Genomic DNA, 27,592 nt, shown 5'->3' with positions numbered 1-27,592 from the left:
ACCATATAAATCCATGATACACTCATACCTTGAATACTGCACACAGTTCTGGTTGCCCCATCTCAAAAGAAATAACAGAGAAGGGCAACAAAAGTTATTATAGGGATGGAACAGCTTCCATACAAAGAGAGATTAATAAAGACTGGGACTGGTCATCTTAGAAAAGAGACGAGTAAGGGGGAGATATTATAGACGTCTATAAAATCATGAATGGTGTGGACAAAATGCATAAGGCAGTGTTATCTACCCCTGAACATAACACACGAACCAGGGGTCACCCAATGAAAGCAATAGGTAGTAGGTTTAAACAAACATAAGGAAATACTACTTCATGCAACACACAGTCAACCGGTGGAATTCGATGCCAGGGAATGTTGTAAAGGCCAAAAGTATAACTGGGTTCAAAATAGAATTAGATACATTCATGGAGAGTAGATCCATCAATAGCTATTAACCAAGATGGTCAGGGACGCAACCCTATACTCTGGGTGACCCTAAACCCCTGACTGCTAGAAGCCAGGACTGGAGAAATGGGGATGGATCACTTGACAAATTACCCTGTTCTGTTCATTCCCTTTGAAGCATCTGACACTGGCCACTGTCAGAAGACAGGATACTGGACTAGATGGACCACTGGTCTGATCCATGTGTTCTTATATAAATATTTTATATGAATTTACGGCCTGCTTCCTACAAGGGGCAAAGCACCTTCTAGTCCAACATAGTCATCTTGTAGTAAGTAGGCCCTGAGACTCTCTTGACTCAGTAAATAGAAATGAGATTATCAATGTATTGCAGAGTAATACTCCAATGGGATATCACTTATCTTCTAAGTATTTTTTGCATTATTTCATGTTTAAGTAATTTCCAGAGAAGCAAAAAGTAAATGTAACTTACATGCCACCAAAAACTTGGACAGAAGCTATTCGAGGATTGTATCCTAGGAACTGGAGATTTAAGACTTCTGTAGTAAACTCCATTTTCTTCCCCTTGAAACCTTCCTTTTCAAAGAGGGCTATGCTTGGCTCAGAAAGCTCCTATATTAAAAAAAAGGGTCTTATTTAATACATGTACATCACTCCAGAACATTAATCCACAAAGACTCTTTGCACTCTTTTGCTTGAAGATTTGAAGATCAGAAATTCCCCAACCATCCTTGCTCACTGGCAGCAGCTTACTAAAAAACCACAAACCCCCCACAACCCACGCACACACTTTTTGCACGCAATACACAAGTCCTTGTGACAATGCGTATGCACAAATTTGTATGTTTCTACACACACATCACAATGATGCTTTCAAACAAATTTTAATTAAACTCATTGGACCGATCAGTTGAAAATCACTGGGGAATTCTGATTTTCAAACCCACAAGAAAAAGCAGCTTTAAAATGATCTTGAAGGCCTAAAATGTTGATAGAATCCCCAGCTCTCCCCATGATGAACTGTCACTTGAGTGAAGCAGTAGTCACTCACACACACACACACACACACACACATCCCTGTCTTGTTCTTAATTCCTCTCATAGGACATGATGCTTTTAATCATTCACTGGACTAAATCCTCAAGATTAATGTTTCTGAGATCAAATACATGACATTCACCCCTTCCCACAGAGTTGTGCTCCAGAAACTAAACTCTGGGGAGGGGGTTGTTTTAATTATTATATATCTAGCCCTTTTGATTGCAGGGAAAACTTCAAAATACAAATAGAGTGTAAACCACAACAGTGAGAACTGCCTGTGTCTGCAGAGAGCTGAAACAATAGTTTTGAGAGCTGTGCATTGCCCCATTCATTTCAAAAACAGTGCCCTGTGAACTTGAACAGCTAAATGGGACTAAATCAGGGGGCCCAGATAATCTTCATCCAAGAATATTAAAGGAATTGGCACATGAAATTGCAAGCCCATTAGCAAGAATTTTTAATGAATCTGTAAACTCAGGGGTTGTACCGTATGATTGGAGAATTGCTAACATAGTTCCTATTTTTAAGAAAGGAAAAAAAAAGTGATCTCGGTAACTACAGGCCCATTAGTTTGACATCTGTAGTATGCAAGGTCTTGGAAAAAATTTTGAAGGAGAAAGTAGTTAAGGACATTGAGGTCAATGGTAAATGGGACAAAATACAACATGGTTTTACAAAAGGTAGATCGTGCCAAATCAACCTGATCTCCTTCTTTGAGAAAGTAACAGATTTTTTAGACAAATGAAACGCAGTGGATCTAATTTACCTAGATTTCAGTAAGGTGTTTGATACCGTGCCATATGGGGAATTATTAGTTAAATTGGAAAAGATGGGAATCAATATGAAAATTGAAAGGTGGATAAGGAATTGGTTAATAGGGAGACTACAGCAGGTCATACTGAAAGGTGAACTGTCAGGCTGGAGGGAGGTTACCAGTGGAGTTCCTCAGGGATCAGTTTTGGGACCAATCTTATTTAATCTTTTTATTACTGACCTCGTCACAAAAAGTGGGAGTGTGCTAATAAAGTTTGCGGATGATACAAAGCTGGGAGGTATTGCCAATTTAGAGAGAGACCGGGATATCATACAGGAAGATCTGGATGACCTTGTAAACTGGAGTAATAGTAATAGGAAGAAATTTAATAGTGAGAAGTGTAAGGTCATGCATTTAGGGATTAAAAACAAGAATTTTAGTTATAAGCATCAATTAAAAGTAACGGAGGAGGAGAAGGACCTTGGAGTATTGATCGATCACAGGATGACTATGAGCCGCCAATGTAATATGACCGTGAAAAAAGCTAATGCGGTCTTGGGATGCATTAGGCGAGGTATTTCCAGTAGAGAGAAGGAGATTTTAGTACCGTTATACAAGGCACTGGTGAGACCTCACCTGGAATACTGTGTGCAGTTCTGGTCTCCCATGTTTAAGAAGGATGAATTCAAAGAGAAGGGCTATTAGGATGATCCGAGGAATGGAAAACCTGTCTTATGAAAGGAGACTCAAGGAGCCTGGCTTGTTTAGCCTAACCAAAAGAAGGTTGAGGGGAGATATGATTGCTCTCTATAAATATATCAGAGGGATAAATACCAGAGAGGGAGAGGAATTATTTAAGCTCAGTACCAATGTGGACACAAGAACAAATGGATATAAACTGGTCATCGGGAAGTTTAGACTTGAAATTAGACGAAGGTTTCTAACCATCAGAGGAGTGAAGTTTTGGAATAGCCTTCCAAAGGAAGCAGTGGGGGCAAAAGACCTATCTGGCTTTAAGATTAAACTCGATAAGTTTATGGAGGAGATGGTATGATGGGATAACATGATTTTGGCAATTAATTGATCTTTAAATACTCATGGTAAATAGGCCCAATGGCTTGTGATGGGATGTTAGATGGGGTGGGATCTGAGTTACCCAGGAAAGAATTTTCTGTAGTATCTGGCTGGTGAATCTTGTCCATATGCTCAGGGTTCAGCTGACTGCCATATTTGAGTTCGGGAAAGCCTGATGCATTAGGTGCTACATGGGTAGAAGATGCAAGTGAAAAAAATGTAGAGACTGTTATGGGAGAAGCAGGCAAAAGGGGTATTGAGACGAACTGGGATCATTGGAAGCATGGCAAAAAATATGACCAGAAAAATAAATACCTGAAATAGAAATCTTACAGCTTTTCAGAATTATGAAAATGAGCTTTACACAAACACACATTTTTGTCTGTTGTTTTTTACTTTGTATATTGGTTTGCCATAACACAGATATTATCAGGTAGAAAACTGATTGCCTTGCCTAGTTCATCATCCCATCAATGACCTCTACGGAGAAGCAAGCAGCAGTGCATTGAAGCAAATAAATGGCATGGAATTGCTTTATACTATACTTATCTGCTAAGCCTCACATGACCTGTGGTAGCACAAACCTTAGTGGTGTTTATGAACTTTAACAATCAACAGCTGCCATTTGTTTGTTTTGTCAACAGAACACCATTATTCTCCTTCACAAGGTAAAAATTTTCCAAGAGTGAGTTTATCCTTCTATGGTCGAAACAGGCATATAAAATACAATGATAGTTTACACTGCAATGTATAAAAGCTCTCTACAGACTAGACTATTTTAATTAATGGTTGATAACAACCATTATGCATGTCCAGGACCATTCTATTTATTTTTAACAGTATCTGCATCAGCAGCATGGCAATGGAGTGGAGAAAGTATGACATACACCTAGGGGGGCTCTTTTCCTGAGTTTATATTGTACCTCAAAAGGCGCCATAGGGGCTAGTAATGACAACTACATTAGAGCAATAACAATACTGTCAAAGAGTTACGTGAGTATTATAATAGCCAAACCCAAAGAAAAGGAGCAACAGTTTACTATTTCTCTTCTAAAATTAGTACAAACAGCTGGTAGTAGTAGTTCTAGCTTCTCACTGGATTCTTGACAACATTTTGTTTAAATTTATGTTAGTTTTAAAATGTATTTGCATGATTCTGCAAATGATCCACTGTAATGATCTATCATGAGGTTGAGTAAACTCTTAACAGACCTATTAAAGGGTAATGAGTGCAAATTAAAATGACATTTGATTTCTCATTTGCTATTAAAATATTAATTATTATTCTGGTACCAGCAAATAGGAATAATTAAAAAAGCTTATAAATTCCATATTGCCATAGAAATATAGAATTCTGATTTTTGAATACATGAAGTGCTGAACCTTCTTTGGAAGAATGAACCATTGAGTGAGTGAACAAAAATGGAATTTTCGTGATTATGACAACTGCACATTGTAATTAATTTAGTTCTTCTGAAGTTGCATGGTTGAATTCCACTTTTTATGCACATACAGCATGGACAGCAGCAGGGAAGCTTTTCCACATTGCCCCACTAACATGCTTGAACCCTAACTTGGAGATGAACAGCAGCAGAAAGCAGCAATTCAGTTGCTCTGCCTATGGCATCGTTGACTCCTTTATTACGACTGCTATCAATAATGATGGCAGCTTTTGGTTCATGCACTGAGACCAACAAACTCATTATGCATAGCTACTGAACAGTAACTACTTGTCCCTGTACCACTTGTACTTCACTGTCCTTTATGTAGTTGCAAAAATGAGAAGTTAAATACTCCTACTGCGTGTGTATTTATTCAGTTATCCTTACAATGTTTATAACATGTAGAGATTTAAGTCTTGTTTGGGGTGGACATCCCATTGCAGTCAGATTAGAATAGGTTCCTTCTTCTAACACATACTGATTACCAGAGAAATCTTCTTTATCATATGCAATCCAACTGCAGGAAGAGAAGGAAAAATCTAATAACTGAAGTATTCCACTCATAACCAAAGTTCCGTCAATGCTTCCCAATATTCCTTAGCATGTAAACAATCATTTTTAATCACTCTGAAATATTTTAGCGGAAATAAGCTACTGAGAGAAACATGACAAACTTCAGAGGTATTGGAGAGTTAAAAATTCACATGATGAATTGCAAAACTTTTTTCCTTCCATTTAACTCCACAGTTGGTATGTGAAACTGGATCCTTCACCCATTTCCAATTTCAGAAAGTTGGAATATTTTTATTTTAAATTTTTTACCATTTCAATGATTTTGCAATAATCATAATTCCATGCTTACCTGCCGCCCAAAACTTTTGAAGACTTTGTAGCAAATGAATCGTCAATATAATTGGTATTTTTCTCAAATATTTGGCTGTTACCTTTGAATTCTGGCTCTGAAAATAGCTGGACCTTTAAAATTATAGTGTACATATTAAAAGGATATTGTATAATAATGCATTCAGCTCCCTTTAACTAGGTAAATCAAACATTACTTCCATCCATGGTTATATTCAAATGCATTTAAAACCCCGGAATCCTTCAGTTTTGCAACATTAACATATTTTATTATCCACGAGTTACTTTTCTGAAAGATTGCCAGGTAACCAGATTGAAAATTACTTTCTGCAGTAAATCATTTAGCAACATACAAAACAGTTCACCAACTACTAGTAAACAGACAGACTGTTTAAATATATCCCAGATTAGATTTTTAAAACTTCCTTGTAAGGCAAGATGGTAAATGGTCTATCAAACTCATCTGTCCTGGTTCTTTAATCATATTCTTAGAAATACATTTTCCCTTCCCCATCCATATCAAACTACCTGATTTCTCAGAATATAAAAGTTTTGTATGAACTTTGTAAGCCACTCAGATACCACAATGATGGGTGTGGTATAAATTCCCAGATGAGACAGATAGTATTTGTACTGCTAGAACTATAGTTGTGTCAACACTTATATTACAAACCCCTTTATCTTGTTTAACATTTCATCCTAGGCTGAAAGCCAAACACACACACTATGAATTAATAATTCATATTAATTACTGTATGAGGATAGTTGATCGCATAATTAAATCTGATCACACAGGAATCATCCCTATCATAATAATTATGCCAAATTTATTCACACTTAAAAAAGATACACGTCCAGGCATGTAGATTTCCCACAAGAGGAATATCATGTACAACAGAATGTGCCCCCAAACAAAACATAGGTCCAGTGTTTCTTACCTCACTTAAAAATCTGTTTAGAAGTATACAATATGCAGGTGTAGACAATTTAAAAAAAAATGTGCATGGGGCTGGGCAATAAACAACCTTGAGGTATTTCTTTCCCCAAAAGCTATAGACAGCTGTGAACAGCAAGGCTTTGGTAAGGCACAATATCAGTTAAGCCTTGTTTAATATGATTTGCATCCTTCTCCCCCCTCCCCCCAATAGGGTCATAACTTTGTACTGTATTCACCATTTAGGCTGAACTTTTTCAAGTTTCATCTGTGCCATGATTTTTTTTTATTATTATTATTAAAGGAAGGATGAAAACAGATTTTTTTTTTTTTTTTACAATGGGAAAAGTGTAAAATCTGTAATCTCACTAAACAGGTAAGTATCCTCTCCATATTCAGAGTCATATCTCCTTGCATGAGTGACAAAAAGTTAAGATTTTACTACTCTTGAAACCATTAAAGCCCTATAGATCTAGGAGAGAAAGACACACCTAGATTCTCTGGTAGCTTGCATTCCATCAACAGAATTGTTAACTAAAGCAGGGAAGGGATAGCTCAGTGGTTTGAGCATTAGCCTGCTAAACCCAGGGTTGTGAGTTCAATCCCTGAGGGGGCCATTTAAGGATCTGGGGCAAAAATGGGGGATTGGTCCTGCTTTGAACAGGGGTTTGGACTAGATCTCCTGAGGTCCCTTCCAACCCTAGTATTCTATGATTCCATGAAATTCTAATTGCAGGGCTATTTCTGCAACCTCATTACCCTCAGATTATGGTCAGGCTACATCTGTGTAACCCCACTGAGGACATAATTTGAGAGTATAGAGGTTGCAAAATTGTGAATGAGGGTACTAATCCATCAAGCTATTTTCAGTGCATATTGTCAGGATGCTGAAAAAAGTTGAAACACACAAGCAGCAAAGGAAGAGTTAAGACTGTACAGGCACATTACCTACTGTCAAATGTAAGTTTCTTCTATGTTCAACAGGTAATGTTAGCCAACACTAAACTTTATTTATGGATAGAAGGAGTTTCTATTTAACCCCCACTTTTTCATTCACTTCTAACATTTTTCTTTTGAAGATTTAACTTGGTGGGCGCTGAATCCATGAGAAGAAACTGTGTTAATGCAGCGTTAATATTCAGAAATTAAGTCCACAGAAATCAGGAAATGCTGTATTAACTCTGCATTTCCTGATTTCTGTGCTTAATTTTTAAATATCTGATATTGCACCAATAACCCCTTTGCTCCTGAAGTTTTTAAATGCTTGAGGGTCAGGAAATTGGGTAAACAGCAGCAGGGTAAACGAACGGATAGGGAAAGCTAAAGCAGAGATGGGGAGCTGAAGATAATGGAGTCAGAGAACATCAGCTACTCCCATAAAAAGGAACACAATGACACAAAACTATTAGTATTGGTAGTTTCTGAACATTACAGGTTTTCTTGAATTTGACAGGATGTAGTAAACACCACTCCATTCAATTATTTTGGCATCTTAGGCATTTGCTCAACTGCCTAGATATTTTAGTCATTTGATCAAATTACAATTTTGACAGAATGACTGCTTTTTAAAAATTTATATATATTAAACACACTAGAATATATTTGTTTTACAAATTTAGAGAAGGACCTTACCTTGAATTTCCCCATTTGGCTATTGATGGTATCCTAAAAAGTTTGGAGGGAAAAAAACCCAAATATTAAGAGTGATGAAATAATGCAAAAAGCATTCAAAACCTTACAGCTTTAAGAACCTAAGCACATCTAAATTTCATTAGAAAACAGGAGAAATAGCTACAATCATTTGTCAAAAATGTATAAAGTGTAATAATACCAAAAAAAAAAAGTTTCTTTACCGCAACTATGGGTTGAACTGAAGAGATCTTACTATTCTTGCCTCCCCAGGCCTCAATGCTGGGATACAGTCCTTTATCAAGAATGTACTGCTCTCCTGTAAAGTCAGGATTCTCATAGACTACCCACCTGAAAAAACAGATACCAAAAACTTTTTCAAAACACTGGTGAATATTCATTATTGTCTTAATGTAAGTTTTAAGAACATAAGAATGGCCACAGTGGGTCAGACCAAAGGTCCATCTGGCCCAGTATCCTGTCTTCTGACAGTGGCCAAGGTCAACTGCTTCAGAGGAATGAACAGAACAGGTTCAAGTGATCCAAGAAACAGTTAATGTTACTGATATTTCCAAAGGGCAAACTAGCACACTGTTAAAAATCAAAATTAAAGAAATAGTACATTGCATCAACAATTTTAACCCTCCCAGTACCATGAGGTGCTGAGCCCCTCCTGCTACCACAGGTTTTACTGAGAGCAGTGGGTGTTCAGCACTTTGCAGGCAGCACTTGGAAACTTACAATATGGGGGCCTGATTTTGCAACAGGCAGCTCAAAAGAGCCATATATGGTTTGCACTTCAAAAATCTACTGTAATAAGTCATGCTTTCGCACCATGGATCTACTGTATGTGTATTTCAGAGTAACAGCCGTGTTAGTCTGTATTCGCAAAAAGAAAAGGAGGTGCCACAAGTACTCCTTTTCTGTATGCGTATTAAGATTCTGGGGAAAACAAAAAGAGAAGAAATTTCAACGCTCTTCAACTTAGCTACGCAAGCCACATGAGGCTGTATGTATTTTATCTGGCAAGATGCTCATTTGTTTTGTCCTTGATCAGAGAGAATATTTTGAGGTGTTTCAAATCTAAAGCTTTTATTATGTTACTAATTCTATAATTTTTATTTATTAGCTTGAGCTAAGAAATAAATAAGCTCTCTCTTGTAAAACGTGAGGATGTTTGGAAACAAATTTTTGCATGATGAACAGAAGCATTAAGGATACTCTGCTACAATAACATATTATGCATTTCATAAAAATTGAACCTGACTGAAGAGGATTTTTTTTTACATGACATCACACCTAAACAAAAACATTTGACTAGTTTGCAAAAGTCTGCTAAGGTAAAGTGTCCTTCCTGCTAGAAAATATGCCACCAAAAGGAAGGACGTTTTCCCCACAAAATTAAATGCTAAAACAAAGTGAAATATCTTAACAGATTCAAAGGTTTTAAGGCTGCATGGGATCATGATGAGTCCAACCATATGCATAGAAAAGACAATAGAATTTCTACATCAAGCCCCTAACTTCTAGTTCAGCTAGAACATGTGTTCTAGAAAGACATCCAAACTTGATTTAAAGAATTCAAGTGATGGGGAATCTACCAAATCCCCAAGTAAGTTGTTCCGATGGTTAATTACTCTCATTGATAAAAAATGTGCAACTTATTTGTTATCTGAATATATTTAGCTTCACTGAATCTTGTCATACATTTGTCTGCAACATTAAGGAGACTCTACTATTAGATGTCTCCCCTGGATCATAGAATCATAGAATAATAGAGTTGGAAGGGACCTCTGGAGGCCATCTAGTCCAACCCCCTGCCCAGAGCAGGACCAATCCCAACTAAATCATCCCAGCCAGGGCTTTGTCAAGCCTGACCTTAAAAACTTCCAAGGAAGGGGATTCCACCACCTCCCCAGGTAACGCATTCCAGTGTTTCACCACCCTCCTAGTGAAAAAGTTTTTCCTAATAGCCAACCTAAATCTCCCCCCCACACTGCAACTTGAGACCATTACTCCTTGTCCTGTCATCTACTATCACTGAGAATAGTCTAGATCCATCCTCTTTGGATCCACCTTTCAGGTAGTTGAAAGCAGCTATCAAATCCCCCCTCATTCTTCTCTTCCATAGACTAAACAATCCCAGTTCCCTCAGCCTCTCCTCATAAGTCATGTGTTCCAGACCCCTAATCATTTTTGTTGCCCTTTGCTGGACTCTATCCAATTTCTCCACATCCTTCTTGTAGTGTGGGGCCCAAAACTGGACACAGTACTCCAGATGAGGCCTCACCAATGTCGAATAGAGGGGAACGATCACGTCCCTCGATCTGCTGGCAATGCCCCTACTTATATATCCCAAAATGCCACTGCCCTTCTTGGCAACAAGGGCACACTGTTGACTCATATTCAGCTTCTCGTCCACGGTCACCCCTAGGTCCTTTTCCGCAGAACTGCTGCCTAGCCATTCGGTCCCTAGTCTGTAGCGGTGCATGGGATTCTTCCGTCCTAAGTGCAGGACTCTGCACTTGTCCTTGTTGAACCTCATCAGATTTCTTTTGGTCCAATCCTCCAATTTGTCTAGGTACCTCTGTATCCTGTCCCTACCCTCCAGCGGATCTACCACTCCTCCCAGTTTAGTGTCAGTTTAGTGATGTAAATACTTAACCTTCTCTTTGTTATAAGCTAGATAGACTAAAGAAATTCCATCTTTCTCTGTAAGGCAGGTTTTGAAGACTTCAAATAATTTAACTTTTTCCTGAACCTTTTCCCATTTGTCAGTATTGTTTCTAAAGCGCAGATACTAGAACTGGACACAATATTTGAGTAACAGTCTCACTAAAATTGTATGCAGGTATAATAACATTGCCCTACTTCGATCAATATTCTCCCTTGCTTATACATCCCAGAATTGCATTTGCTCTCTTAGTCATCTCATCACACTGAGTTCATGCACTGAAATCTACTTATAAGTAAGACACTCCCCATCTCCCCCAAGAATTTCACCATTTCACAATGTCCAGAACAGCAATTTTCATACCATAGTGCATTAAAATATGGAATTTTCATTTTACTTCACTGTAAACCAACTTTCACTATATACAAGAAGTTCACCATAAGAGGACATCCCTGTACTAAAGAAGAGAGTCTATTGACAAAACTATTATTCAAAGCACAAGGAGCCTGATTCTCAGCAGCTGTAAAGTGGGACAGCTCCACTGACTTCATGAAACTAAGCTGATTTATGCCAGCTGAGGATCTGACATGAGGAGTACAAAATTCATTAAAATACATAAAATTGGTACTCAAGTTTTATATGATTTGTCCAGAGTGAACATATTCTTATAATCCTTCATATTACCTCTCCTTCTGAGTCATGTATAACTGAGTCTTTTAACGTGTTATTCTCTAATAATTTAAGGCATATTCCAGGACACACACCCAAGTCATTTTAAACCTACTTAATCAAAGTGACACAGGTATGTATGGTAAACTAACCACAAAGTTAAAAATGTTTGAAGTGTGCATACTATACCTGTAGGTCACATATGCCAGAAGCTTTGAAAATGAAACTGCCTTGGCCAATTTCTCAAACAGATGTTTACCAGCCTCTCAAATTACACAAACATCTGTGTATCACTAAACTTCATGAATAATCCTAATAATTTTTTTAAAATATGACCTCAAATTCTGTTTCAGTTATTTCAAACTATATTTACTACCATGAAAATAAATATTTGTGATATTAAATCTAAGTGGGAGTGTTAATACATGCCAGATCCCCCTTGAGCATCTCTCTCCACACTATGCAAACACCACTCTATCTCCATCCTCCACCTGCTTAAAGAGGGCTGTATGCTTCAGCACATCTGCTGGTAGCACTACCATGGTATCACATGAAGTATCCAAGAACCATAGTCCTGATTCAAGAAAGCATCCCTATTAAAGGCAACACTTAAGTATGTGCTTAACTTAATGCATATGATAAAGTCCCATTGAAGTCAATGGGACTTGTGCAAATAGTTAGGTGTTATCCTTAACAGGAGAGGACTTATGGATGTGATTAAGTGGTTTTCTGAATCAGGGCCCATTTGTGGGTTTACAGATCAAACCAACACCTTTAAGATCATTCAGAAACCAGCTGGAAGCCAGTGCAAACAACTGCATGGGAGTAACATGATAATCATTGGAAGTATTTCTACAACCATATTCTGCACCAGCTGAAGCTTGAGTGGTCTTCAGGTACATCATTCTGTAAGGTGCATCACAGTAATCCAGTCTCAAAATAACAAAGACCTGCATAAGTGGGACAAGGTCTGTGTGCAAAAGAAAGTGTCACAACCTCGTTTCCAAGCACAGCATGAAAGAAAGTACACTGCAGCTACTGTATTTGGATAGCCATAAGTAACTGAGGATACAACATGAACCTCAGGTTGCAAACCTGAATGAAAAAATTAAGGTACCATACTCTCTTAACTGGAGGAGCTAAAAATCTCTACCAGTTCTGGTTGCTTTCTCCATCCCATAAGCTGTCTTTATTTAGGCTGAGGCTCTGCCAGGTAGCTTTCATTCCAGCCCCAATCTTAGCTAGACACTGGATATGTCTAACTGCACCATCCCAATCAGATGAAACAGAGACCCAGGGAGGGGTGTCATCTGCATACACTAATGCTATTGCAGCAGACACTACTATCTCATACCCCTAACAGCCTCTTACACACACTGAATAGGAAGTGTGACAAAACAAAATCCTATGGAACCTCAAAAGAGACCACTTGGGACAGATGAGTCACTGAAATGCAACTCCATCTACTCCTGCTAGTGTCTACAGTCATGTCAACAATACTTTTGTGGCCAACAGATGATCTAAAAGAACCATAATGGATAACTAAATGAGAATTGAGGATACTTGGGACTGCTCAGGATTAGTTCCTTTATCTATACAATAGTCTGTAATAAAAACCACTTCTCAGTAGAATTAACCACTTCTTAAGCCTTCTTGCAAGTTCACTTTATTCAGTAAAGAAGGTCAGGTCCATACAGTACACTAATTACTTGAAAATTAGGGGAAAAAAAAGTAGTTAAATTAAAGGAGCACAGAATAGTTAACAAAAGTTTATGGGAACTGGGGCTGGGGGAGTTTTTGTCTAAATTAAACACAGGACCAGAACCAAATTTACTCTTGGTCAAAGACCCAAGGTCAAGTATAATCCAATTAACATTTGTATTTTGCAAAATAAGTTAATTTTATTATTTCTTAAAACAAATAGTGATTGAGCTTGACAAGTAAAAACTAAGCAGGAAATCAGAAACACCGTACACTCACAAGAAGCTTAATTTAGTATCTGTTTAAACTTGTTTTATGGGTGTTACCTTTTGCCACTAAATTCTTCCATTTTCTGCCAATTGGAAAGATCCCAATATGTAAGTAGATATCAATGCTGACTTGAGACAGCAAAGTGGCTCTTACTTTATAAAGGTTTTCCTTTTTTCAAATGACAGAAAAATTATTTCCTGGATTTTCTAACAAACTATGCTGGGATGGTTTCTGGAAAATTTCTGAAGAATGAAACTAGTAATGATTTGTTGTAAAAGTATCCAATAAACGGTGATGTTTTATTCCAATTTGTTTACATTACAATATATACAAAAGTGAAAGTAATCCTTAGAAACAAGCATGTAGTGTTTGAAAATAGTATAGCTAAAAACACACATATGTAATTCTTGAAAAACGTCACGGAATTGTTCACATCTTTGTTAAAAATTTACATTTTTAATCTAAAAAGATATCAGATGAGCTACTTAAAAATTTAACAACAAATTACTGCATCTATGGCATACTAGCCTATTTAATGGTATTTTGCAGTCTAAAGAGCTCAGAGAATTTCTAGTTGATAATCACTGCACCTTTAAATGGGGGTGGGGCATGTTGTCTGGCTTGCTGGGGAAGAGGGAATAGCTCTTTACGGCCAAGGGTGGGAGCAAAGATCAGAAGCTGCTGCAAAAGGGGGAGTGGGTCAGCGTGACGACACTGACTCATCCCCAGGGACCGGAAGGGCTGGGAAGTTCAAAAGGGGCAAGTCTGGCAGGAGAAGCCACCTTCCCCACACCAGATGGAGCAGCACCCACCCTGCCTCCCCTTGAGGGGGCAAAATACCAGATTTGGTCAGAATCTGCTGTGGGCATCGAGCTAGCTGCTCCTTTCTAAGGAAGCTGGGAAGGAATTTTTCCCTCACCACCAGATTGGCCTAGGTGGAGTAGGGGGGGTTTCCACCATCTGCACAGCCGGTTCCAGTGGGGCTTTGTCAGGGTGAGTAGGGAAGGGAGTTAGGCTGTAATGTCGCAACTCATTATGCAAGTGTCGGGCAGATGTCTAGTGCAGGTGCTCCACAGGGAAGGGATAAAGGACTTGGTAAAGGACTTAAAAAGGAGGTGTTTGTTAAAGGAGTGGAATGGGAGAGGGGAGTTAGGGGCTCCCATGTCTGGTATGGCAGGGAGCCAACCCCCTCTCTTATAGTCCACCTTAGCCCTCATTTGGGGGAGAAATGGTAAGGTCCCAGCAATGGGTTGGCTGAAGGACAAGGTTGGAAAAAGATGGGGGCTGGCAGAAACTCCCCAGGTAGATAGTGAATGAACATGGCGCTACCTGCACTATACCCTTTTATCTGCCAGGGAGTCCCAGACATCTAATAATAGAGTTGCGGCCTGATTAAAATCATATCAAGTGTTTCCTGACATTCTCTTGGTATAGCTGAACAATAGGGTCTTTGGTTATAGATTCAAATTTGGAAGGGGTTCTTGACCAAAAGCTGTTACCATTTACTGTCTGTTCAGTGGCTTATGTGAAATGAAATGGTAGCTTTGCATTCTTAGTGGACAAATGTCCCTATCTTTGCAATAGACACTTTAGTCTTCTGTCTCAACAAATATATTAAGGATTCAATGGGCCTGGAGACTGAACACCACATTCTGCAGTTAAATGGTGTGGTTCTTCCAGGTTGTCAGATCTCAGGCAAATGAGTAAAAGTGTGTGGAAGCTTGTACTGCTGCTGTCCAGCTGTAACAGTTCTGTAGGGTAGGACAAGTTGACTTTCCAAAGCAGGTGAATTCAGCAGCTTTCATCCACCCCGTATTTCAGTACCTGACACACCACCATCATAAAACAACTGATTTTTCTGGCAAGGGAAGAATTACAGTTTGTGCTCCCAAATACATACCTAACACTTTACAGAACAAATATTCATGACAAATACGGCTTGGTTTACTGAATGTTATTTTTTATAAATATTTCTGCAATGTCCTTCCAAAATATTAATAATACTTTAGCAGTTTAAAAAAATCCTGTTGACACCATGTATCCCATATAAAAAAATATGAGAAACTACAAAAATAGTCTGATAGTCCTTTGGTAAGAGCCCCTGCTACCTGAATTAACTGTTCATTAGTAGGAAGCATTTATTTAAAAGAACGGAACATGCAGGGGAGAAACTGCAGGAGGAGGTGGCAGCAACCAGACACGATAAAAAAAATTAACTTATAGCTACCCCTGCCAACCCATAATCCTTCACTTAAAGTCTTCACATCTGAGGTCAACATTATTATTTTTCCCCAAGAAAATATGAAGAATAAAAAATGGTCAGAAGCTAAAAATCAGGAGTCCCTTCTCTACTGTAACAGATATCAGACTTGCTGCCCTAGTGGTTGTGCAGAGGCTGTGATAGGAGGTCTTCACCCTGTCTCCAGGTTAGGGTGGGAGGAGAAAAAAGGGGCTCAGTGGATGCAAAGACTCCCATGTAAAAAGGGTTGCCTTAGGAACAATGTTTGCAACTAAGTCAGTGAGCTTGATCCTGCAGCCCTTACTCTTGCAAAACTCACACTGAAATATCAATAGGAGTTCTGCCTTCATAAAGACAGTGCAGGATGAGGTTTACGGTGGGGTCCTTCAATGAGAGTTAGCTAAATGTTGTGGAGGGAAAATCAAGCACCAATGTGTCTGAAATGCCTTCAGTGCTATCACTCACATTAATTCTGTGTATCTTGGAACATGCTGCCTAACACTTGTCTGTCTTTCCAAAACAAACTACTGTAGAAAATACTAGTCCTAGCAAGGGGTTAGCCTGAAGATCTCGTCACAGAGCAATTATATCTTCAGAGGAAACTTTGGTTCAAAGTATCATTCTGTGCTAGCAAAAAAGAAAAAGCACATTGGAGCGAAAATAAATCCTAATGCAATTTTTATTTTATTCTCACTTAGCAACTAAAATCAAAATATTTTACTTAAGATATCAAAATGGATCTAACCCTCCCTACAGTTACATGTGATCAGACTGAGTAGGAGGCTGTTTAGAATTTGTCATGCTACTTGTTGAGCTCAGAAGCCTCATGAGTAAAATCCTCCCTGTAGCGAGCCCCAATGAAAAATATCTGGAAAAGGTGAGGAAAAGTAGCAACCCAGTGAAGCAAGCTAGAGTCGGGCTTTTACACATGCCACTGGAAGTACCACAGGCTTTCTAAATATTCTAGCATGCATTCACTAACAGATGATTTAGCTACTACTGTCGTCTCATTTCAGTTACAATATAATATTAACTCATTATGTAGCACCACAAAATTAAGCTGAGTCCTCTAAGGACTATCTGAATATGTTTGATACGGATTCATAATAATCTGAATTGCAAGTAGGTAAATTTACCTTACGCATACCATAAAGAGGAACTACGATCAAAACTAAACAGGATATTTCCCAACAAAAATAAAATATTCACTATGAAAAAGTATCCTGTTCCAAAGATGTGCTAAAAAACCCACAGATCTATTATGGCCCACATTACATCACCACACAAATGCCTTCCAAGTATTTATCCCCACAACACACCTGTGAACATGGTAAATATTATTATTCCCCGTTTTACATATAGGGAACCGAGGGACAACGTGATTACATGATTTGCCTCAGGTAAAACACATGAAGACATTAAAAGCAGAGAGCAGTAAAACATTAAATTTGCTAATTTATTCTAAAAAGAATCACTAAAAGAAAAATGTAATTAAAAATATCACTTACACTCCACTTAAAACATGTATGGATTGTGTCCTCAGTCCATATCCAGTGTCTCTCAAATTGGAAATAATTCCTAACACATTAATATTGGAACCTTTAGTCCCGAAGTCTTTTTCACTGTACATTATCATGTGGGGGTTTGTGAAATCCTGTTGAAGCAAACAAAAATAAAGGAAAATGTAATAAAATATTTCACTGCACTCAAGTAGCAAATATTAGCTCTTCTTGGAACTTACACCTAGAATAGGTCTCAGCGACTGAAGCTCTTCACTGTAACCACCCCAGTCTTTCCATTCCTGGTACGCGCCTTCTTCCAGCAAATACTGATGACCTGCAAATCCTGGTTTCTCGTAAGCAACCCAACTAAATATTGGGTGGGGGAAAAAAGCATATGAGAATGGAACCTTGCGACTAAACACAGAGCTGAATTTATCTTATAATCCTTCAAAACACACTGAGATAAGACAGGTGAATTCTTTTTAAAAATAAGGAACTTCTGAACTTTGACCCTGTTAAAAGGAAGCTGTCTTTTTAATCAACCCAGACAGAAAAGGGATAAGTGAGATAAAAATCTGAATAAAATAAAACCTTTTACTAGGGTAGATGAAATGAGGAGATCTAGGTTCAAAGTCACCATAGGGTGACTATTTGCTTGGCACACCAGAGAGGGAGGCTTCCTTGTTCTCAGGATGTACATGTGCAGTACCTAGGGTAGGTTAGAGAAGCCTGTGGTGCTGTTCTAACCTACACCGGCTGGAGCAGTGCATGCTCTAGCAATTGCCTCCTTTTTACTTATGGTGGAAATGGGGTAAGGTGGAGGCACAGGTGCTGGAGGCACCAGCCCTGCATTAGCCAAGAGCTCCTCACACCAGGGGAAATCTCAGCTAGCCAGATCTGGCTGCTTTGTGAGGCTAGAGTGCCACTAGAGGTTCAGAATGCACCCCAGAATCTGGTTATTTGCATTGATCTAACACAATGAAATAGCTATGAGGACAAAGACAGCAACTGTACATTACATCTTATCTGGTGCAATTTCCAACACTATCATGTTATTATGTGTACCAGACTTTTCTTCATTCTGCAATTAGAGCTGTTTGTGGGATTTTTCTTTACTTACATTCCTTCCAACACTTTTATGGACCCCACTGATCTAAGTGGCAGTGTCTTATTTTCTCCAGATTCTTCTTTTTGCTTTTCTTCCTCAATAAGAGTGAGTATTTCTGATTCCAGTTTCATGTGTTTCCCTTCAAAGAAAGGTTTTTCGTAAATGACTACCTGTAGCAGAGATGAGATAAAGTGGCAGTTACTGAAAAGGTGCATTAGTTACAAGTTTTGACAGCAGATTGACTTTAGGTGCACAGCACAAAATGAACGAAGGATCAGACTTTGAAACTAATCGGTGGCTCTCTATACTGGCTCAGGAGTCTGCCCTAAGATTTATTATCCAGTCACTGTATAAGCGAGTGCTGTGCCATCATACATGATTAAGGACTGGTAATTAGGTATGACAAAAGTTGCAGTATCATAGTGTTTCAGCACCATGCATACACAGCCCAGCCACCATACCAGTATTCATGATATCGCCATGGTAAATGAGTGTGTGTGTGTTTGGTTGCCATGTTTAAAAGAGCTGGTCTCATGGTGATTAAATTAAATATAATATAGACATTGTTTTTTACCTTTGGCTCTTCAATGGATTCAACTTTGCGGCCACCCTAAAAAAAGTTAGGAAAATAAAAATAACTTGTTTGTAATAAATTTACATATGTATAACTATTTTACAGAAAACAGTCTTCTTTAAGATGAAATTTTTTTCGAAGTCCACAATATCAAACTCAAGAAGATTAAACACTCATGGGTGCAATTAAGGGCAAGAGTCCAAGGACCTTTAAACAGCACTATATACTACTTGGAAAGTCACTGTGTTTTATAGTTTATTTTTGTGAATCTTGCAGTTTTGTGACACTAATGTTATTGTTAAACATACTAGCTCTAATTATTTTACCATTTTCAAGGGTCTCAAGGACCTAATGTACGCCTCCTTCTTCTTCTCCCAAAATGCTAAGTTAGGGTATTCACCAGGCTCCAACATTAAAGGAATTCCCTGGAAACCAGGTTCTTCAAAAATTAGCCATCTAGATTAAGACAAAAAAAAAGTTAAATAGTTCAGTGTTTCTGAATTACAATAAACATCAATGTAGTGCTCATACAGAATCTTACAACAGAGGCCATTATCCATTAAAAGACAGTAAATACAGGACCACATTTGTCAGGATGCCACCAGCCTGAGAATAGATATGTTAGCATATACTTCTATGCCTGTGCAGAGTCCAGTCTGGTTTGCTCAGGTCTGCTCTTGTTGACATAGCGACCACCTCTCGGGGAAGTGGATTAACTATGCTAACAGGTGAGCTCTCCCCCATCAGTGTAGAAGCATCTTCATGTAAACGCTACAGGGGCACAGCTGTATCAGTGCAGCTGTACTGATGCAGTGTTTTAAGTGTAGACCTGCCCTACCAATGGTTCTGCGCTTGTTTGCTGGATTAGGGCCCAAGAAATTTTCACAATAGTTAACATATGTTTGGGGATTTGACCCTGTTGGGTAACAGGAGTTTCAGAAAATGACTGAACTTTGGAGAGTCAAGCCTGTATTATTGTCTATTTACTGGAGACATATTTTTGTATTTAAAAATGGATTTTATGGGTACAGAATTAATTTTTTTAAGTGAGTTAAAGAAGATCCTCAACAACCTAGAGCCAGATTCAATGCAAATGCTATCCAGCTTTCATGACGTATCAGACAACTGCAGATTTTTTTTTTTGGTTGGTTTTATTTTCCCCACTATTCATTAAAAAGTTCAAATAGCTCAGAAACGAGACCCAAGTATTTTCACAAAAAGAAAAGGAGTACTTGTGGCACCTTAGAGACTAACCAATTTATTTGAGCATAAGCTTTCGTGAGCTACAGCTCACTTCATCGGATGCATACTGTGGAAAGTTTAGAAGATCTTATTATATACACACAAAGCATGAAAAAAATACCTCCTCCCACCCCACTCTCCTGCTGGTAATAGCTTATCTAAAGTGACCACTCTCCTTACAATGTGTATGATAATCAAGGTGGGCCATTTCCAGCACAAATCCAGGTTTTCTGACCCCCCCCCCCCCACAAACTCACTCTCAGTTTGTGGGGGGGGGGTGAGAAAACCTGGATTTGTGCTGGAAATGGCCCACCTTGATTATCATATATCAACATATATACACATGAAACTATATACTTACATGCCCCAATGTACTTTTATAGAACAAGTCTTCTGTGTTGTGCCAAATATACCGGTTTCCTCAGTGTCATCAAAAAATGAAGTTACAGTTCCCAGCCCTTCTGGTCCTGTAAACAGGTCAATTTGGCAAACCCTGTAATCCTGGAAAAATGGTAATTCTGTATTGTAGCACCATTTTTTATTGCTCTGATATAATTTATTGTAACTAAATCAATTTTTAAAACACTTCTGCTGTTCATAAGCCATTTACCCTATTCTATCTCAGGTTTCAGAGGAACAGCCGTGTTAGTCTGTATTCGCAAAAAGAAAAGGAGTACTTGTGGCACCTTAGAGACTAACCAATTTATTTGAGCATGAGCTTTCGTGAGCTACAGCTCACTTCATCAGATGTTTACCGTGGAAACTGCAGCAGACTTTATATACACACAGAAATCATGAAACAATACCTCCTCCCACCCCACTGTCCTGCTGGTAATAGCTTATCTAAAGTGATCAACAGGTGGGCCATTTCCAGCACAAATCCAGGTTTTCTCACCCTCCACCCCCCCACACAAATTCACTCTCCTGCTGGTGCTAGCCCATCCAAAGTGACAACTCTTTACATAATCAAGTCGGGCTATTTCCTGCATAGATCAAGGTTTTCTCACATCCCCCCCACCCCCATACACACACAAACTCACTCTCCTGCTGGTAATAGCTCATCTAAACTGACCATTCTCCAGGTTTAAATCCAAGTTAAACCAGAACATCTGGGGGGGGGGTAGGAAAAAACAAGAGGAAACAGGCTACCTTGCATAATGACTTAGCCACTCCCAGTCTCTATTTAAGCCTAAATTAATAGTATCCAATTTGCAAATGAATTCCAATTCAGCAGTTTCTCGCTGGAGTCTGGATTTGAAGTTTTTTTGTTGTAAGATAGCGACCTTCATGTCTGTGATTGCGTGACCAGAGAGATTGAAGTGTTCTCCGACTGGTTTATGAATGTTATAATTCTTGACATCTGATTTGTGTCCATTTATTCTTTTACGTAGAGACTGTCCAGTTTGACCAATGTACATGGCAGAGGGGCATTGCTGGCACATGATGGCATAGATCACATTGGTGGATGTGCAGGTGAACGAGCCTCTGATAGTGTGGCTGATGTTATTAGGCCCTGTGATGGTGTCCCCTGAATAGATATGTGGGCACAATTGGCAACGGGCTTTGTTGCAAGGATAAGTTCCTGGGTTAGTGGTTCTGTTGTGTGGTATGTGGTTGTTGGTGAGTATTTGCTTCAGGTTGCGGGGCTGTCTGTAGGCAAGGACTGGCCTGTCTCCCAAGACTTGTGAGAGTGTTGGGTCATCCTTTAGGATAGGTTGTAGATCCTTAATAATGCGTTGGAGGGGTTTTAGTTGGGGGCTGAAGGTGACGGCTAGTGGCGTTCTGTTATTTTCTTTGTTAGGCCTGTCCTGTAGCAGGTAACTTCTGGGAACTCTTCTGGCTCTATCAATCTGTTTCTTTACTTCTGCAGGTGGGTATTGTAGTTGTAAGAAAGCTTGACAGAGATCTTGTAGGTGTTTGTCTCTGTCTGAGGGGTTGGAGCAAATGCGGTTGTATCGCAGAGCTTGGCTGTAGACGATGGATCGTGTGGTGTGGTCAGGGTGAAAGCTGGAGGCATGCAGGTAGGAATAGCGGTCAGTAGGTTTACGGTATAGGGTGGTGTTTATGTGGCCATTGTTTATTAGCACTGTAGTGCCTAACAAAGAAAATAACAGAACGCCACTAGCCGTCACCTTCAGCCCCCAACTAAAACCCCTCCAACGCATTATTAAGGATCTACAACCTATCCTAAAGGATGACCCAACACTCTCACAAGTCTTGGGAGACAGGCCAGTCCTTGCCTACAGACAGCCCCGCAACCTGAAGCAAATACTCACCAACAACCACATACCACACAACAGAACCACTAACCCAGGAACTTATCCTTGCAACAAAGCCCGTTGCCAATTGTGCCCACATATCTATTCAGGGGACACCATCACAGGGCCTAATAACATCAGCCACACTATCAGAGGCTCGTTCACCTGCACATCCACCAATGTGATCTATGCCATCATGTGCCAGCAATGCCCCTCTGCCATGTACATTGGTCAAACTGGACAGTCTCTACGTAAAAGAATAAATGGACACAAATCAGATGTCAAGAATTATAACATTCATAAACCAGTCGGAGAACACTTCAATCTCTCTGGTCACGCAATCACAGACATGAAGGTCGCTATCTTACAACAAAAAAACTTCAAATCCAGACTCCAGCGAGAAACTGCTGAATTGGAATTCATTTGCAAATTGGATACTATTAATTTAGGCTTAAATAGAGACTGGGAGTGGCTAAGTCATTATGCAAGGTAGCCTGTTTCCTCTTGTTTTTTCCTACCCCCCCCCCCAGATGTTCTGGTTTAACTTGGATTTAAACCTGGAGAATGGTCAGTTTAGATGAGCTATTACCAGCAGGAGAGTGAGTTTGTGTGTGTATGGGGGTGGGGGGGATGTGAGAAAACCTTGATCTATGCAGGAAATAGCCCGACTTGATTATGTAAAGAGTTGTCACTTTGGATGGGCTAGCACCAGCAGGAGAGTGAATTTGTGTGGGGGGGTGGAGGGTGAGAAAACCTGGATTTGTGCTGGAAATGGCCCACCTGTTGATCACTTTAGATAAGCTATTACCAGCAGGACAGTGGGGTGGGAGGAGGTATTGTTTCATGATTTCTGTGTGTATATAAAGTCTGCTGCAGTTTCCACGGTAAACATCTGATGAAGTGAGCTGTAGCTCACGAAAGCTCATGCTCAAATAAATTGGTTAGTCTCTAAGGTGCCACAAGTACTCCTTTTCTTTATTCTATCTCAGTTACAGGTGTATGGATGCCTGTAGGTGAAATGTGGTGAGGCTGGTGATTTTTCCTCTCTCCGAGTGTTGAAATCTCTCTCAATGATTCTCAAATCTAACTTTTCATCCCTGACTTTTCTGTCACCTGTGCAGGCATGCATCTCCCCTTGGTCTCTTCTATATGTTGTTTGTCTAATTAAATATGAGGATAACACTAAAGAGAAAATTCTTTAACAGAACCCTAATTTTTTAAAAAGCCTATTTACAAATCAAGCATGCCTCCTTTTCCCTTCCAAACATTGTTACAGCTTATAGTAGAGGTTGGCAAACTTTTTGGCCTGAGGGCCACACTGGGGTTCCAAAACTGTATGGAAGGCTGGGTAGGGAAGGCTGTACCTCCCCAAACAGCCTGGCCTCCACCCCTTATCCGCCCCCTCCCACTTCCTGCCCCCCTCAGAACCCTCCACCTATCCAGCGCCCCCTGCTCCTTGTACCCTGATCACCCCCTCCCAGGACCCCACACCCCTAACCGCCCCCCCTGGGATCCCACCCCCTATCTAAGCCCCCCCAACCCCCCGCTCTCTGTCCCCTGACTGCACCGACCCCTATCCCCAACAGGCCCCCCGGGACTCCCATGCCTATCCAACCACCCCATTCCCCGTCCCCTGACCGCCCCTCCCCAGAGCCTCTGCCCCATCCATCCGCCCCTCCCCAATCCCTGTCCCCTGACTGCTCCCTGGGACTCCCTGCTCCTTATCCAACCTCTCTGCTCCCTGCCCCCTTACCATGCCGCTCAGAGCAGCAGGACTGGCAGCTGCGCCACCCAGCCAGAGCCAGCCATGCTGGCGCGCTGCCCGGCAGGAGCTCGCAGCCCCACCACCCAGAGTGCTGGCAGCACGGTGAGCTGAGGCTGCGGGGGAGGGAAGGATAGCGGGGGAGGGGCTGGGGATAGCCTCCCCAGTCGGGAGCTCAAGGGCTGGGCAGGACGGTCCCGTGGGCCAGATGTGGCCTGCGGGCCATAGTTTGCCCACCTCTGGCTTGTAGCCTATTTTGGCAACCTTCAAATGGCAAGACTTCTGAATGATACCTTAAAACACACATAATAAGTTGCATATGCTAACACCGTGTACATAAAAACCCACAATTTGTGGTGGCTATAGATATTTGTTAATGCAAATCTGGGTTTGTGGGTGTGCACTAGAATGTATGTAAATTGGGTGCACATAAAAAAATGTATGTTACATTCTATGTACTTATTGAACTTTGGAGTTTTTATTTTTAATCAATTTGCAAAGCTTATACTGCATTTTAAATTTCTACTATGTTTTGAGGAATTAAGTAATGATAAGTATCAAGGAGTAGGTCTCCTTTCTCCCCCACCCTACTAGTACATACTATCAGAGTTGCTACTGCAATACACCACCAATTATTTTGTAATTAACCCACAGAATCATTGCATAAAACTCAAATGTGTCTCAAACACCCATACTTTAAGTAATGATATGCTTCGTGTATTAATAAATCAGTTTCTTGACAATCAGAATTATTTATGCCAATAGAGGAAACAAACTCTGAAAAATATTTAAGAATTGAACAAGAATAGATTATATTACTTGCCTTTACTACATGTTTAATTGAACCAATCACTGCAGACTTAGAGTTATATTCATCTTTCTCTTCAGAAGTATTTTCACCCCAAATATTATCGAGTTCCAGTTCTCCTTCCTCCAGAGGAATAGAGGGTCCTTCAAAATTTGGTTTCTCATATAGAATCCAGCTAAAGAACAGAAAATTTTCCCCTTCATACTTTCCATGATGACATTTTAACTAATCATGATTTTCTAAAAGATATGCTCTAGTTCAACCACAACTATTCTACTTGAAGGAAGAATTAATTCAGAGAAGTCATATGTTCTGGGTTATGCAGGAGATCAGACTAGATTATTCCTTCTGGCCTGATAACCTATGATATATTCTCATTAGTATAGAGACTTAAAAAATGTGGACAGCATTGTATACAAGTCCAAATGTTGTTTATGTTTATTACAAAAAGCTTTCCCGCAAAATACAAAACATTGCCCATGAAAAAGTCGTTTAGTAAACATAAAGCAGCCATGAAACCAGGGTGGAAAAAATAAAAAAAAAAATGGATTTTTTTTATTTAAATTGTATTTTTGAGGAAAAAAACCTATCCAAATATAGTTTTAATTAAGATACATTATTGCTCAAAGATATCTCATCATGGAATAGGGATTATAAATTCTGATTCTATAGTATGAGACAATATATTCATGTAATGTTTAAGAAAAGTTTTGTAAATGAGTTTCAATAGTTCATGAATTAGGGACCCAACCTTATGGGGTTCCAGGGGCTTCTGCACAGATTATTTAGGTTAAACTTTCTATTTACCCAATGGGATTCAGTGCTCAGTCTAGAAGATACCATCAGAGATGCTTAGTTTTGCAGTTCTCAAACTGTGGATTTGGGTCTCCAGAGATAACATGATTGTTAACAGCAAAAATGTTTTAAAATATATAAATAAATAATATATAAAGGTGAGAAATAACAGTCCTCAATCCTATTGTCCCTCTGCAAATTTGTGTACACACAGTCAATCCCATACCTCTCTCTAAAAGTGCAAAGTTTCAAAAAGTTCACTGAATAGAAGATAGTTGCGGGCAGAATAGATCTGGACAAGGAGGAGAAGTCTGGAGATAAATGTGAGAAGGGAGGGACAGGCAGTAGAAACAAAGGTGAAACTGTTTGAGCAGCATATTCCAGAAGTGTTGAGGTCTTTCTGACTGTAGCCTTCATTGATTTGAGATCTACCATACCATTCTCTCACTAGAAGGGAAACCTATAATGGTAGCAGGCTGTAAGAGAGACCTAGTTTGGGTGTCATCTATCTCATGTATTTCTGAGTTGTAAAAAATATGTATTAAGGTTATAACAACCAACAAGAATGCACTTTTATGTAGAAATCCATGATTAAATCAAGTCTTCCTGACTAATGATTTAAATCAAATCCACCCTGCATGAAACACATGAGTTTTCTATCATGCTGGGCTGCATTTACCAATTCTCCACTTAATAAAAGCTTCTAATAAAGCATCTTATCTAAGAGACAGAAATCTGGAGTAGAAACTGTTTATACTTCCCTAACTCTACTATATCATACCCTTAAGCATCAGCTACCCATTGCAGTCTTGCTTTACCAAGCTATATGATGAGCTATCCTTACATTTACAGTTAAAAAACATGATGCTTTCCAGAATTAGCTGTTTAATAAAATGTTAATGCAATCTTCAGTCTGTCTTAAATAATCAAATGCAAAGAAATGTGCATCATACTATTATGCCTAGGCAAAGTTGAGGCACAAAAACAATGGTGATTTTAAATAAACATACTAAATACCAAGACACAACAGGTGTAACAGTTAAGAAAGGACAGAAGCATTAACTCTGAAATTCTTTTCCAATACAACTGATCAACTGGAGACAATAACTACACCAAAAGTTGCTGACATGCAAGTTACTGTCCAGTGTTCATTTTTAATGTTCTTTTAAAAATACAAATACCTATTGATGGCATTGCAATTTCATTAGAAAGTCCTTGACACTTTCATATTGGTGTAATCTGGGATGGTAAGAATACTTGCTTTAAAACAACACTTTCTACGTTCACATCTAATGCCAGAATTTGTGTAAATCTCTAACTATATGAAAAGATGCATTTTATTGTCTAAACTCCTCACATCACCAATTTGGTAGTAAAATATAATGAAGCAACAGGATCTGATGGGATATGAAACGTCTGTCTAATAATGCCACACTTACCATAAGGTATGTTGTGAGGCATAAGGACAAAGGCTGAGTGTCTTCTGTCATCGTGTGTGGGGATATAGACAGAGTGATCATTTACTGAAGTTATTGCAAAAGGATTTGGTTGAGAGAAAATTATTTCGTAGAGGAAATTCAAAGTGCTTTCTGTTGGTTTCCAGGACTCCACATCATGGCCACATTATATCGCTGTGGTGTAGGGGTTTTTTGTGAACTATGAGATAACTACTTTTGCATATGCTATGTAGAAAGGGATATTAAAATGAAAAAAGGAGGACTACATGAATTTTATGGCAGCGTTAAACTGCCCAAAGGCTTTTATATTTGGTAATTAGTCCAATATGTAAACTAAAGTATGCAAATTAGATTGCTTTTAAACACAGATTAG

General features: G+C 39.3%; 1 protein-coding gene across 1 annotated transcript in view; it reads right to left on the bottom strand.

The window, feature by feature from the left end:
• Window positions 1–27,592, bottom strand: part of CRYBG1 (crystallin beta-gamma domain containing 1) — a 149,697-nt gene that overhangs the window by 19,904 nt on the left and 102,201 nt on the right. The window contains exons 8-19 of the mRNA XM_078852148.1: window positions 24,989–25,142; window positions 20,501–20,640; window positions 19,224–19,353; window positions 18,898–18,933; window positions 18,336–18,493; window positions 17,455–17,581; window positions 17,222–17,367; window positions 8,385–8,511; window positions 8,164–8,196; window positions 5,599–5,711; window positions 5,124–5,253; window positions 898–1,037 (exon numbers count right to left, since the gene is read on the bottom strand). Of these exons, the coding sequence (XP_078708274.1) occupies window positions 898–1,037; window positions 5,124–5,253; window positions 5,599–5,711; window positions 8,164–8,196; window positions 8,385–8,511; window positions 17,222–17,367; window positions 17,455–17,581; window positions 18,336–18,493; window positions 18,898–18,933; window positions 19,224–19,353; window positions 20,501–20,640; window positions 24,989–25,142 (1,434 nt within the window). The remainder of the gene's footprint in view (window positions 1–897; window positions 1,038–5,123; window positions 5,254–5,598; window positions 5,712–8,163; window positions 8,197–8,384; window positions 8,512–17,221; window positions 17,368–17,454; window positions 17,582–18,335; window positions 18,494–18,897; window positions 18,934–19,223; window positions 19,354–20,500; window positions 20,641–24,988; window positions 25,143–27,592) is intronic.

Source organism: Lepidochelys kempii, chromosome 3 (assembly GCF_965140285.1).
Source record: "Lepidochelys kempii isolate rLepKem1 chromosome 3, rLepKem1.hap1, whole genome shotgun sequence".
In the NCBI taxonomy this organism is placed as follows: domain Eukaryota; kingdom Metazoa; phylum Chordata; order Testudines; family Cheloniidae; genus Lepidochelys; species Lepidochelys kempii.
Note: the sequence above shows the minus strand (reverse complement) of the source record. Positions and strands in the feature narration are given on the sequence as shown.